The 15,308-nt window shown below is 34.9% G+C and overlaps 1 protein-coding gene across 1 annotated transcript; it reads right to left on the reverse strand.

The window, feature by feature from the left end:
- Nucleotides 1-3,240: 3,240 nt before the first annotated feature.
- Nucleotides 3,241-10,059, reverse strand: LOC131641996 (GPI mannosyltransferase 1-like). Its single transcript, XM_058912291.1, has 4 exons — nucleotides 9,653-10,059; nucleotides 5,341-5,523; nucleotides 3,913-4,445; nucleotides 3,241-3,744 (listed from the first exon to the last, which is right to left on the reverse strand). The coding sequence occupies exons 1-4, from the start codon at nucleotides 9,921-9,923 to the stop codon at nucleotides 3,430-3,432; spliced, it is 1,302 nt and encodes a 433-aa protein (XP_058768274.1). The 5' UTR covers nucleotides 9,924-10,059; the 3' UTR covers nucleotides 3,241-3,429.
- Between the last annotated feature and the right edge of the window lie 5,249 nt (nucleotides 10,060-15,308).

The raw sequence follows: 15,308 nt of genomic DNA on the forward strand, positions 1-15,308 counted from the left end.
TGCTTTTGACAATGTTAATCCAAACATAAATTTACCCTATCAAATGTACATACGTTTGCTTGCTCCCTGATCATTATCAAGCATTGATTTGCAATTGTGAAATAGGATTTGATATGGCTTTGTATATGTATTAAATGATAGATCAATGGAATGTTCACTACAAATCTATAAATAGGATATCCATTTATTGTAATAATTAGTTGAATTCATTCAATCAAAAGTAGAAACTCAGTTCGAAGTTTCCTTTCCTTTGCATTTATGAATTACTTAAAATTACATTCGTAGAAATTCTAATATAGTATCATAAGTTCGAACTGATCTTATGGCCTCTTTGAACGGAGCTCCGTTGAATGCAACAAAGGATCCGCTCTTGCTGCTTAGCCTTATGTTGTCTCCTTGGCAATCTCAAATTTAATTATATCGTTGACGCCAGCCCAAATTGTATCTCCGGTGTGTGTGATACTTGGGAACAACATGACCAAATTCTTTTAGTGTGACTTTAGCTACTGTGGCGTGTGACATGCTCACTCATGGATGCTTCGGGATAAAGTTCTTGCATATATCCAGTAGCCGGCTCATGCCATGCCAATTTCTCGTTCAAACATGCGCAATACACATCTTAACAGTTGCAAGAAATATGTCTGAGTTCCTTCTAAAGATTCAATCGCTTATTGGCTCCATTAATGCTATTAGAGAAACAGTTTCTATCAGTGGAAAATTTGGTTCAATCACCATTGAAGTAGATATTTTGCTTCTTTTCCATGACGTATGCCTAGATCGTTGTAGGAAAACCAATGTTGGCCACAACAATGAATGCTGTTGCATTTACACGTGCAATTGTAACCTCGAGCTCATTCGTTGTACCTCAAGCTAATCTCAGTCAAACACATGAGCAAAATCTTGAGCTTAATGAGCAACCTTATGATGGTTATTGAGCGCATGGTTGTGGTGGCCGTGGTCGTGGGAATTGTGGCTCTATTCCGTGTCAAGTATGTCACAAATATGGACATGATGCCTCCATTTTCTATCACTGGTTCAAGAGAGATTTTATTCCTCAACTACCAACACCTCTTCCATCTCACAGCCTTACTCTCCATGATTCGATCCTTACACTGCACCTCACAGTCCTACACCTTGGCCTTTCACTCCCTACATCTTCCATAACACCAGTACTTCAACATGTTCCTCACCCTACATCACTAGACCAACCTATATTGTCCCTGTCATTGCAACTATTAATGACCTAATGGCCATACCATGCAAATCAGATCCAAAGATGGATTATTTTGTCTTATAGTTAATCTCACACTCTTACTTGCTCATGTTGAATCTAAAACCTCAAAGCAAGCCTTGTCCAACCCTAATTTGATAGATGATATGAACACTGAATATAATTCTCCCATTAGCAATGGCATTTGGTTTCTTGTTCCTTTCCCACATGGTGGAGTCCCTATTGGTTACAAGTGAGTGTTGAGAGAAGGTCTACTTCATGAGCTTGCGTGTTTCTAAGGCCTAACTCGGTAAATTAGTGGCTAAGAAACAACCGGTTATTTCTAAATACAGTACAAAAGTAGAGTACTGCGTCCTAGCCTTAGACACCTCAGAACTTCTTTGGGTGCAACATCTTCTTTGAGTTAAAAATCAAGTTCAAAACACCCTGAATCTACTGGGACAATATGAGCACCATTGCTCTATCCCACAACCATATTCTTCATGCTCACACAAAGCACATGGAATTGGACTTATTTTTTTGTGAAAAAGAAAGTACTTCAAAAATAACTTCAGATGGTACATACCTCTGGTCTTCAACACTGTGTTGATGTTATGACCAAGGTATTACCTCCTACCAAGTTTGAAAAATTCAAATCCAAACATAGTGTGTGTGCGACCATTCCTAATTGAGCTTGTGGTGTCATATTAAAGGATAGATTGGTGGAATATTCTGCAACATGCCTACACCCTCACACACAAGATTTCTCCTCTAAACAAATTATGTTGCACACTATAATTAAGTCTGGTGTGTGTGATGTAGTTAACTATATTCAGTTGTAACAGTAAAGTGGCTATAACCAATAACTTCATATTCTCTAGTTTATTTATAATGGTTAATTTAGAGCAGATCTAACAATGTGTGTATGTATATTATGTATAGGTAATTTTTCACTGCTACATTGTCTTATTGAGTATCATTATAGACATTTGCAGGTGCCTAGAAAGTGATGAGTTTATACTAGAAGCATGTTATGGCTTAAAGAATTTGGAGAATGTTTTATACTGGCTTGTGTAAAATCAAGCATAATAGGCATCTTGCTCTCAGGCTTTATTAATTGAATTTCATAATTTACTCTAGCTATACAGAGAACCGCAATTGCAATGATGATCTATCATGCACTTAAACCTAAGTGATTCGTATGAACTAGCTGATACATTTTTGGCTACGAATTTGGGGTTTCGTTATACAGATTGTGTAAAATATTCTGTCAGAAGTAGATATTAATGTTTTACAGTTTGTTACTCATCTTTTATTTTAGATCTTACTGCAACCTTTTCCCTCTCATCTGCTTGGTGATGGAAAAGTTGCAAGGAGCAATTTAGCATTTTCAGTTTTTCAAATCCAGTTGTCAAGAACACTGATTCGCAAGAAAGTTTCATGGTGATGATAAACCATTGATAATGTGTATGTAGCTAGTTCAGCAGCTTTTTGATTAAGTTTATTATCTGTTAGCGGCACAAACCAGTTAATGAGCATTGTTATACCTGTCATACCATTTTGACAGATTTGATATTTGTTCATGTACACATTAACTGCTGCATTAGCTATTTGAATTAGTGACCGATTTTCACTATTAGCAATTGAATTTTTCGAATTTATATTAATAAATAATAATATTAATGGAGAAGGTTAAAAAAATTAGCACGTGACATGTCATGTTAGCATCTTTGACACAATCATTGTCACATGTGTGTCCAATCACAAGAAATTTGTCACGTGGCGTGTCACGTCCTCCCAATTAACAAAGTTAATTAAAGAAACCAAATGCATGGATGAAAAACTTTAAATGGGTTAGACCATGAAAGTACTCTTAACAAACCACATTATCAAGCATGTATTTATTAATAAATAGTGTTACAGTGTTACAATTCTACAAGTGCAGATAATTAACAGAAAGCTATGAAAGCAATAAAAATAAATTCATTGCTTAAAGATTTTGCACTGCAAAAAAAAAAAGTTATCCAGTGTTACAAAATAAGAATATATTGATTCATCTATTGTTCACTTTCAAAAAACAGCACATGTTTCAACATAATCATCTGTTGCTGTAGTAGTGACCTTGCATAATTAACCTTCCAAAACTGAAGCGCGTCAAGGGCGATGTGTAACAATGGCGAGGGTGAAAATAGAAACTTGTTTGCGATAGCCACGGTCACTCACTCGAGCTTAGCTGTATGTTTGGAGTGGGTATACTCTAAAGCTTTGAAAACAGAAGAATATTTATGTTGACGGATAATCATGACCAGAATGAATATGTTGGCTGCAAGAAACATTAAGCCTGCTACCCAAAGCTGTAAGAAGACATTTTTACCCTTGAACTCAAGAAGGTAGCCCCACATTAACCAATGGGTCTGAGCTCCGATCCATAGAAGAATGCAAGACAATCCACCCCATTTTAGCTTCATTTTACTCCATGGGAGTATTAGAGGTAACAAGCTAAAGAACCAAACAAAGTACTGTGCGGTAATCACCTGCAAGAAACGTAGAAATCAGATGCATAGTACAAGGGATTTCTGCTAAAATATGGGGAAATGTGTAGATTAATTTGATGTATTTGCAAGAAAATGCTCCAATAGAGACACAGTGATGCAGCAATATTGTAAATTTCAGCATATGTTATTCAGTATTACTTAACAAACCTTATTGAAGGCAACAAATGATACAGTCTGCACAAATAGGCAAAACGGCAAATCTTGTGCAAAGCTGAAAATAAGAACCAGCTGAACCAAAAACTGTGGCAAAAAGGAGACAAGCTTTTCCACCACTGAGATATTGTGCCCATAATGAAGATATATGTGATAGAAATAGATTGAGAAGTTATGCCTTGGATCAGTACGAGTAAGATGGTACAATAGTGCCTCATGTAGAAATTCCCAACCATATAAGCAGAAGAACAGACCGGTACAAAAGAGGAAAACCGATCCTGAAACCAGTCCAAATATCACCCTGTTCCATGTGAATATGCTTTTCAATAAGTTAAGTGGGGTAAACCAGCCATTCGGGTCTTTGGGTCTCTCTTTCTGAACAGCACTCCAATTCCTTAGGATGGGTTTCTGACCAGATGGGAAGAAGTTCGGATCAAGAACCAGGATTATAGGAATAGAATAAATTATAGGATAAATCCTGAAATGGACAACAAGTCCATACCAAATTGCTGACTGTAACACATTACCTGCAAACCAGGGGGGACAAGAAGGAAAATGGGACAGAAAAAAAGAGAATACCATCAAAGCAACAAGATATACGCAAATATCTAATATTTTACATCTTTTAAGAAAAAAAACTTCCTTTGGCATGTCAATCAACAGCAAGACTAAGAATCAAATGAAAGACCCAAACTTAATCTTCTTCTCAAATTGATACTCCCTCCGTCTCATAATAAGTGTCTCATTTGCACTTTTTCTTTGTCTCAAAATAAATGTCCTTTTAGAATACCAATACAACATTTATTATTTTTTTCCACTACTATACCCCTATATATTAACTTTTACGTTTTTCAATAACTCCACTACCTATAATAAATAAGGGTACTTTAGTAAATGATATTAACTTTTTCATTAAAATCAATACATCTAATCATTTTCTTAAAAACCGCGCAAAGTTCAAATAAGACACTTATTATGAGACGGAGGGAGTATTAATATTAGAAAAAGGATTTGAAAGAAACACAGCTGAATATTGTCCGCTTATAGTTAAGGGCAATAGCACCCTCATGAAACAAATGCTATCAAATGAGTCTCTTATGCTATATTATGTTTTTAGAGTTTTGAAATGCTTGGTTGGGCAAAAAATGGGTAACAAATAGTTCTGTTTTCAGTGGTGAATGCTTGGTGAAAATTACTGAAAAACTATTTTGGATCTTTCACAGAATAAAAAATCTATTTTTGGATAGTGTTCATTTGGGAATGTTGGACTGTTTTGCAGAAAAGATTACCACCAACTTTTCATAAGTACTAGTATATTTTAAGGTCATAGAAAAGACAAGATTACAAAATGACAATTTCAACATTACAGTTACAAGTTAACAACACCATCAATCTATTCTAATACAGATGGCAGAACCATACCTTTCATAAGACAGACAATAATCCACAATATCATGGCAGAAACAATGGGTTCACAGTTCCCGCGTGTCCCAATGGTGAATGTAAATGGATTAAAAAGCCATGCCATGACAGAGTAGTTGCAGAGATTTTCAGGAACCTTCTGCAGCTTTAGAATGTAATAGATAAAATATCCCACTAGTATATCTGCATTTAAGAATCGACAAACATTTGCTTAGGTGTAATGAATGGAATGCCTTTAAGCATAGACATATTATCTTCATTGTCTAACAACACGTTAATTTAAATGTATTACAACCAAGCGCTTTGGGTCAAGAGTTTTGGCCAATGATTGTAAGGCCTGCCCTAGGACACTCTGAGGACAACATGGTGCTCTAAGGTTTTGACATGCAATGGCATCAAAAAATGTTTGGTCATCAACAGTGACATGCGGAGACAAGTGATTAGTCCTTGTTTGAAAGCAATACGATACATTAGATCTTAGATAAAAAAGAAAGAAAAAACTCATATTGCAAAGGGAAAAAATGGACCCTAAAATCACCCAAGAACGGAAATTTCTTAATATTCATACTCTCACCTACAACATTCTCGAATTTGGTAACTTTTACTAAAAAATGGAGCAATTTTTTTCTCCTTTTTCTTTATTTTGATTTTGATAGAAAGAACATTCTAATACCAAAAAGAACTATATAAGACCAAATTGATCGGAACCAAAAATATACAAGGATTTGCCTCAACTAAAATGCAGAGTACACTTTCCCTCAACTAAAATGCGGAGTACACTTTCGTAAAGTATAGTTATGACTAGACAGCATCTAACAAAGTCCCGGTAAAATAAAGAACATCAACAATGCCAAATAATTAAACTATTAAACTGGACTCAAATCCAAATCCTTTCCAACCGATCTTTGGCATTTCTACCTCTCCAAAAAAAGAAGCATTTAACCTCTCTCTTTCTCTTATAATCTTCTATACATAATTTAAGTAAAGTTTCATCAAAGTTTGTTCGAAATCGAGTAAAGGTTTGAACTTGGGCAACCAAACAATCACTAAACTTCCATGATGGATGCATGTTATAAACATAATTGAATTTATTTATGCAGGTGTTTCCTGGATGCGACATGGATGGCGTGGTGATAGGAAAAGGTATTAATGTCAACAAATTTGATATAGGTGATGAAGTCTATGGAAACATACAAGATTTCAACAATACAATTGAAAAACCAAAGCAACTCGGAACATTGGCACAGTTCATTGTTGTGGAAGAGAACTTAGTTGCAAGAAAACCTAAATGTCTTTCATTTGAGGAAGCTGCAAGTTTGCCTTTGGCAGTTCAAGCAGCAATAGAAGGCTTCAAAACAAGAGATTTTAAGAAGGATGAGACAATGTTTGTGGTCGGCGGAGCAGGTGGTGTTGGGACTTTGGTTCCTCAACTGACCAAACTTTTGTTTGGAGCTTTTTTATAATACATATTGTGAGGATATTTAAGTGTTTAATTAAACTCTTCACTCAAATATCCTCACATTAACTTGTATTTTCTTCTATACCTTTGTTGCAAGGTTTATTTCCCATACTTAAGTCATGAATATGGCCTATGTAAGTTGCATATTGATTCTATGAGATCTACGCACATTGATTTTGAAATCTCTATGTTTCCTTAAGATGAAATTAAGCATGATTTATATATTATTTCAGATACAAGTATTGTTCCACCTCTTATATATGCTTTGTTGGCAAGTTCGAGGAAGATAGTAATAGGACCTGTAAACTGTCGCTACTTTCTTCCATGATTCAAACATTGAAAGATCCTGTAGGTGATTCCATTGCTTATACTCACCTTGTTTTGACTGCAACTTTTTTACTGGTGTCTTCCAAGTTGTTTTTTTTCGAATTCCTCAAGTATGAGCTATCTTCTATAATCCGTCTATTTAGATAAACAATTTAATTTAGTGTTTATGAAATAAATGAATAAGTTGACTTATTTCTATATACAGATTTGGATTTCTGGTAGACTATCTTTCTCAATTCTCATGCCACAATCATCAGGTTCTTGGAAGCAGTTGCCATAGGCATTGTATTACAACAACTGAAAGCACTAAACGGAATCACCAATTTTACCAACAAAGCTGATTTGAACTCTGATTAAATCTCTTTGGACATGTTACAAAAACCAAGTATGGAAGTTATCTTTGAATTTGATCTCAAAGTTATAATTGCTTTCGTATTTTCTAATTAGCTTAATCATTTACTTTTTCCAGTCAGAATGGCATCCTTAAAATTTTATTATTGGATTCTCATTTTTGTCTTTCATCATATTTACTAGATTCTTGGTGAGTAAATTTTCTAGAAACTTAATTATTTGATTCTCATTTTTCTATCAGAATTTTGTCTATACAAAAATTAAACTCTTCTTGAATATATCTAACTAGGGAAAAAGGAAAAAGAAATTCTTGTGGTTATCACACATGGCTCCTCTTCTATCATTCATTATATCAACTGTTATAGCATATAGAGTAAATAAATGTTCATCAACTCAAACTTGAAGACTAAAAAATTGAAGTTTTAGGAGCAATCAAAGGAGGTAGCTTGAATCCAAGTCCACTCACCAATTACACCTTGACGGTAATGGTGAATATTTGGGTCCTATGATCAAAATAGCATTGACAGTTGCAATAATTTCAACCACTGTAAGGAGGATCCTTATTCAAATAAACTGTTTATCCAAACAGACCCTTAATTTATAATTATAATAGCTTTGTTTTCCTTCTGGTGTTGAACTATATAATAGGAATAATCTGTAGCTGTTGGAAGAATATATGCATCCCTAAGAAGTTACAATATTGATCCAAACCGAGAAGCTCTATCCTTAGGGATAATGAACATTTTTGGATAATTCACTTCTTGCTACGTTGCATCAGGAAAATTCTTATCGTTATTTTCTAAAATCACTTTTAATAAAAAGTGATTGATGTAGATTATGTCTAGCTTATATTGCTGGCTCTATTGCTCGTACGGCTGTAAATTATAATACTGGCACACAAACAACGGTGTCGAGCATAGTAATGGCGCTCACGGTGTTGACATCGCCTAAAATTTTGACAAAACTGTTGTATTTCACTCCGAAAGTAATGCTAGCAGCAATATTCTTTCAGCTATACCAGGACTTATTGATTACAAAAAACATATGAAATTTGGAAAGTTGATAAATTAGTATTTCTTACTTGTGCTGGAGCTTTCTTTGGAGTGTTGTAAACGAAAATTTCTTAATATTCTGACTCTCGCCTACAACAATACTAAATTTTGTAACTTTTACTAGAAGATGGAGCAATATTTTGTTTATCCTTTTTCTTTATTTTGGTTTTGATAGAACGAACTATATAAGACCAAATTGATCGGAACCAAAAATATACAAGGATTTGCCTCAACTAAGTACACTTTCGCAAAGTATAGTCGTGAGTCGTGACTAGATAGCATCTAACAAGGTCCCCGTAAAATAGATGACATCAATATTCCTCAAACAAATAAACCATTAAACTAATCTGAATCCTCTCCAACCGATCTTCGGCATTTCTCTCTCTCTTCAAATTCCTCTCTTTCTTTCTAACATGTAGCTTCTCTATCTCTCTCCTAACTAACTCCCAATCCCTGGTTATAGCTCCACACGTTTTTCTCTCTAAACTACATCCCTCACCCAGGAGAAGCAAAATTCTATCATAACCACTTCCACGAAAAAAAAACAACATTTAACCTACCTCCACAGATGCTCTTCCAAACTAACACTTGGAAGTTGGAATGCCTTTGTACAAACCGTCAGCAGATACTGAATAATTCATTCAGTTATCACAAAAGTACTTATGTATAAGCACTTATGTAGTTAAACTATGAAGCACATACACCCCAAAAAAGAGCCCAACACTGACACGGCGGCACCGGTGATAATTTGAAAAAATGAATAAATTAATTCTAATCACAAGTGCAGGTGCAGGTGTCCGACACGGACACGCATTTTATCAGAGGTGTAAGTGCTACATAGAGTTAAACTATTCTTATACAAGATATAAACTATTCTTATACAAGATATAAACAATGATAAACTTGACGGAACTTATCTAAACAAGCTGAAAACATTGCATAGACATGTCATAAGCTATTCTCACACATAAGCTTCCAAACACTCTAACTAGTGATTATGTAGGTAAATAAGCTCAAATTCATTAATCAATTCAAACCCTAAAATCAAATATCTTCAAATCGGTATAAACTATAAACAAATCAAAATATGCATAGAAACGAGATCCGAAAAGATTATAGATACCTGCAGAAGAGAAGAGAAACTTTCCCCAGGAGCGATGAAGTAGCGAATTAGGAACGAGAAGAAACGCTAGAAGAGGAGAATAACGGTAGGTGGTTCTGTTGTAAGGAGAAGAACCAGAAGCGACTAGAGAAGCGGCATCTGAGAAAACGATGTAATCGACATCGGTGTATCGAACTTCCATGTGAGAATCTTGCCATTCTCCGTATAGGATTAAGATTACGCGGAAAATTGCAGAGAATGCGAGAAGGGAACGAATGTTTAACCGTGACATTGATTGGATTCAAGGTGGTGATTGTTTAAATTTGGCTTAAACCCAAGGTATGTTTAGTTTAGGTGTGATATGAAAGTAGAAAGAAAGTGTACGAGAAGTGTGAGATAAATCTAGTTGTGTCAACTATCTAACAACATTTAAAGATCAGTCCTTAATGATAATTAACTAAAGGCTTAAATACTTTTGTGGTCTCTCTAAGTTAGCGAATTTTTACGCTTAGTTCATAAATTTCCTTTTTTAAGTCGGAGTCCTTATATGTCAGGTTTGTGTTGCATTTAGTCCCTGACATTAGTTTTTTGTTAAAAAAAGGCTGAGTTGACAAACGGCGCTGATGTGAAATGTCATTTATTTTTTATTTTGTTTAATATTGTGCAGACGTGGATTCAATACGTGGGAGGATGATTTAAAGGAGGACTAAATGAATAAAAAGACACCATTTGTTTCATCTTCTTCAAAAAAAATTGTGTAGGTTGTTGCGTTTTCCTTCTATGTATCATGGCAACGTCATATGTAGGCAATTGCTCGGAGCCTCATATCCCAGTTTGTGGTTGCAATAGGAAAATGCGGATGTTCACCTCAATTCAAGGGAAAACCCTAAACGAAGATTTTGGAAATGTGCAAATTCGGGTAAAATGTCAAGTTGCAACCTATTCTTGTGGGATGATGAACTTCAACGCAGCATATAGTGAAACAAAAAATCCAATTGGTTGCAACTGCTCAGAAGTTGTAATGGAATTAAGTTTCATTATCAAAGAGGTTGAAGCTAGGAAAAAACAAAAGGCGAAATTGAAGTTGGAAAACGAAAGGAAGAAGGCCAATTTGTTTAGGATGTTGTTGATTTTGTCATGGGTTTTGTTCTTTGCTTACCATAAATGGTAGTGAGTTCCATGTTCATGGTGAATGTATTTTGTATATTTTAGTCCCTATAACATGTTTAGTTGTTAGATTCCATCCATGTATTAGTCAATTAGTTAAGAATTTCGTCTCTGAAGTGTTTTGGCATTTTCTATTTGGTCCTTATTTTATAACGGGTTGTTTGTATGTAATCTCTTAAGCTTAATGAAATGTTTCTATTTAATTCTAGTTTCTTATGTTTGCAAGTTAGTTATAGTTGTAATTTGCTTAATTTAGTACTTAAAGGATAAAACTACTTCATATTGATAAAAGGCATAAGGTTGCAAATTACACACATTGTCTTGTAAAGTTGCCATGACTTGTTTTAGAATTACATAACTTGTCTTGTCTTAAAATACATAACTTGACAAAAGGCATAAACATAAATTGTCTCGAAATACACAAACTTGTCATAACTTGTCTTATAATACATAAGATATATAATGTCATAAGGCCAAAATGCACAAATGCCAGAATCGCATTGTCTTCTGGTTCCTTGTTCTAGGACTTCTTCTCATTTCCAAGTTCCTTGAAACTTTAACTTTGGTACTCTTCTTCTTCTTTTGTAACAAGTAGAACATTTAGAGGGTTAGTATTCAACTTAGAATAACATAAATCATAAGAATAAAATCTTTCAAACTTTAGGTTTAGCACTCTATTGGTTTTAGACACGTAGGAGTAGAAAAGCTAGGTTCAGGTTGAACATCATCTGGTATTGGGACAGGAGCAGATAAAATATAGTCAAGTTCGGCCTAAGTGGTTATAGTAGGGACATTCTGATTTGATGCATCAAGGACAGTCTGAGTTGCTGCAGTAGGGCCAATCTGAGTTGTTGTAGTAGGGCCAGTCTGAGTTGTTGTAGCAAGGATTGGTTGAGTCTGAGTAGCCTCATATGCTGCTGCAAGAGATGCAACTAGAATTTCAAACTCAATGTCAACATCTGTTTGAGATACATTTTCTTCAGGATGCTCAATTGCTTCACTTTGTTCTTGAGTTGGTTGGGTTTAAGGATAAGTTGCTTGAGTTTGTTCTTGAGTTGGTTGGATTTGAGGATGACTTGTTTGACTTGTATTTGTAGATGGTTGTCGAGCAGCAACTTTCTTTGGCTTTCTCTTAATATTTTTTGAAAATCAAAACATTAAAAGGATTACCTGATATATATATATATATATATATATATATATATATATATATATATATATATAACAGATTATGGACATGATACATACCTTCCTTTTTGAGCTTAAGGGTCAACCACTTGACTCTTACAACTTCTTGCATTATGCCCATGTACACCACATGTTATGCAACAATAACTTGTTTGTGTCCTCCCCTTATTGGGGTCTTCATCTGATTCCCTCCTCCTTGATAAAAAATAGTTGTTATAACTATTATTATTATGTTGTTGATTTTGTTATTATAACTGTACAATTTTAAATTGTTGTTATAGCTGTCGTCTGAAAGTTGTAAAGTGATAATTTTGTACGATTTAATTCTAACATATTAATTATCATACTTTTGTTTATATTTTTCGATATCTCACCCCTTCTGAATGATGTTTCCCTTACTGTGGAAAACGGACAAGTACTCAACATAGCGGTGGAAGTTTTGAAGTGATTTTATGAAGTCTTTAGTTGTTGTTAGTCGAGTTGGTGTCTTGCTCTGATACGTAGCACTCGAGGGGATAAAAAGATTGTTTTAATTATTAATTCTTTTGCTGAATTTTTATATGGTTTTGGTTTAAATTGTAACTTAAAGTTACCATGCAATGATGCTACGACTTGATTTGAATAGTTATGAAGTTTGTTGATTCTGCTGCGAATTAATTATTGAATTTAAACAAAGTAATTTTTAGTAATGATTTGATTATCGTTTTAAATTCTTGTGCTATGTATCTATATGAAGGCAAGTAAGCCGTAAATGTTTTTGAGATGACGAATATGTGATACCTCAAATGAACTTGTTTGAAATTTATACTCAGATTTTATGTATAATTTATCGGGTAGATTTGGGGTGTTACAATCCTATGTTGCCATTTCTCAACCATTTCTCTTAAGTTGGCATTCCTATTCATTAGGTAGTTTCTTATCCATTCACACATAGTTAGGATAGGTTTATCCCTAGCAACTAATATAGTGCTATTAAAAGCCTCATAAACATTATTCATAAGTACATCACACTTGGGATAGAAGGAAAAGGCATGCTTACACCATGTTTTTGTAGGTATTTTTTACAGCCACTCCCATGCTTTCACATTAAGCTCCTTCAATTCTTTCATGTTAGTATCCCAAACTTGAATATATGTGGTCTTTGTTGCTGCCGTCATTAAGTCTCTAATTTGTGTTCCTCCACCAAACTTCTTTTTGAAATTGGCATACAAATGCCTAAGACAAAGTCTATTCTCTAGTCTCTCAAACAATTCTTCAAACACAAGTATCAAACCCTGTATACCAAATTCAAACAAATTTCCAAAAATTAAGGATGAAAACCAAATAACCATAAAGCACATAGGGATGGAAACCAAATAATCGGAAAACACATAGGGATTAAATCCAACTAACCAGAAAACACATGGGGATCAAGTCCAAATAACCAGAAAACACATAGGGATTAAATCCAAATAACCAGAAAAAGACATAGAGATGCACTATACCTTTTGTTAGTTAGAGATAAAACCCCGTCTTCTTTCTTGACCTATGTCCTCTAAAAGCAAGGTAAGAAACCACCTCCACGATTCCTTTGTTTCATTTTCACATACACCAAAAGCTAAAGGGTAGTATTGATCATTTAGATCTCTACCAACTGAAATGTGAAGAGTACCTCCATACTTAGTCTTGAGACGACATCCATCAACCCCAATGAAAGGCCTGCAAGATGTTGTGAAGCCCTTCTTAAGCCCATCAAAGCAATAGTAGAAAGATGCAAACCTTTGTTGAATTGTTGGTGCAATCCTTGTCATGTTAATATTACAAGTGTTTCCTGGATTAACTCTCCTCAACTCTGTAGAATATCTCCACAGAAGGTTGTATTGCTTCACTGCATCACCCATAATAAGTGCCTTTGCTATTTGTTTGGCTTTCCATGCCCTATTCATAGTAATCCCAACAGAAAAGTTACTTCAGATCTTAGACATAATATCTCTAATCTTAACACCATCTGAGGATGCCATCCTAGCCGCCACCGTTTTAGCAACCCACTTGGATGTGACTGAAGTGTTAATCAAAACCCTACCACACGTGTGAGTTTCAATCCACCTCTTCGTTCTATATGTGTGTTTATTGCCAACTTTACTTACAAGGACAAAAAAACCACAATTACCCTTGCAAACTACCCTTACCCTCACTTTGTCATTTTTCATGTACTTTATCTCTCTCCCATTCAATATGGATCATTCTATAATTGCCTCTTTGAACTCATCAAATGATCCAAACTCTAACCCCACTTTGAACCTGTAACTCTTGCTCAGCTCCTCCATCTTAAACCTTTGATACCTTGGTTCCTTTTCATCCCCAGATACATCAGGGTCACTACTGCCAAGATGATCACTAACATAATCAACATCCATCTCATTGTCCACAACACTTGGTGATGCTATATTTCCAACATCAACTGGATTTTTCTTTGGAGTATCTCTATGTTTCCTTGTTGTAACTTTGACCTTTTATTTGGAGTAGCTTGTTTTTCAGTATTATCAAAGCAATCATCCAACCCAAGTGCCCTCTCATCTTCACTATATGATAAACCATCCACTTGAAAGTCACTGTCTTCATTATCCTCATTTTCATCTATATGGACATCATCAGCATCATTACCTTCAACAACTTCACTATTAACTTGAACATCATCAACATTATCCCCAATATCATTTCCTTCATCAGCTTCATTTATTTGAACATCGTCAACATTATCTCGAACATCATTACCTTCAACAACTTCATTAACTTGGACATCATCAACACGATTACCTTCACCGGCTTCTTTAACTTTGGCATCAACAACACGTTTACCTTCAACATCTTTAGGATCAATATATATGTGCATTGCAGTTTTCATTCTCATGGCATATTTACATACTTCATCAGCATCAATGTTAGTAAGCATTGTAATATACTTATCTCTCTCATTGTTGTACCACCATAACAAATATTGTGAATGCTCAAGCTGAGTAATGTCTTTCACTATACCAGTTGCCTCGAATAAGCTCCATCTATTGGGATCAATCTCTACTAATTCCTCACAACCCCCTGTGTAGTATAATACGTAGTACCTTAAAAAAACACCCCCGCAGTGAAATACCAAAGTGAAACTCATGACCTGCGATTTGAATAAATGAAAGAACATAACTAACTGCACAGAAGATGAAAATGCTACACATGAATGAAAGATAAATGCTACACAAATGTTAAACATGAATGAAAGATAAATGAACATAACTAACTGTCGTCGTATCGTGGTTATCGTCTCAAATTCCCCTCTGCCATTCTCCAATGG

The sequence above is a fragment of the Vicia villosa genome, unplaced genomic scaffold (assembly GCF_029867415.1).
Source record: "Vicia villosa cultivar HV-30 ecotype Madison, WI unplaced genomic scaffold, Vvil1.0 ctg.004353F_1_1, whole genome shotgun sequence".
Taxonomy (NCBI): domain Eukaryota; kingdom Viridiplantae; phylum Streptophyta; class Magnoliopsida; order Fabales; family Fabaceae; genus Vicia; species Vicia villosa.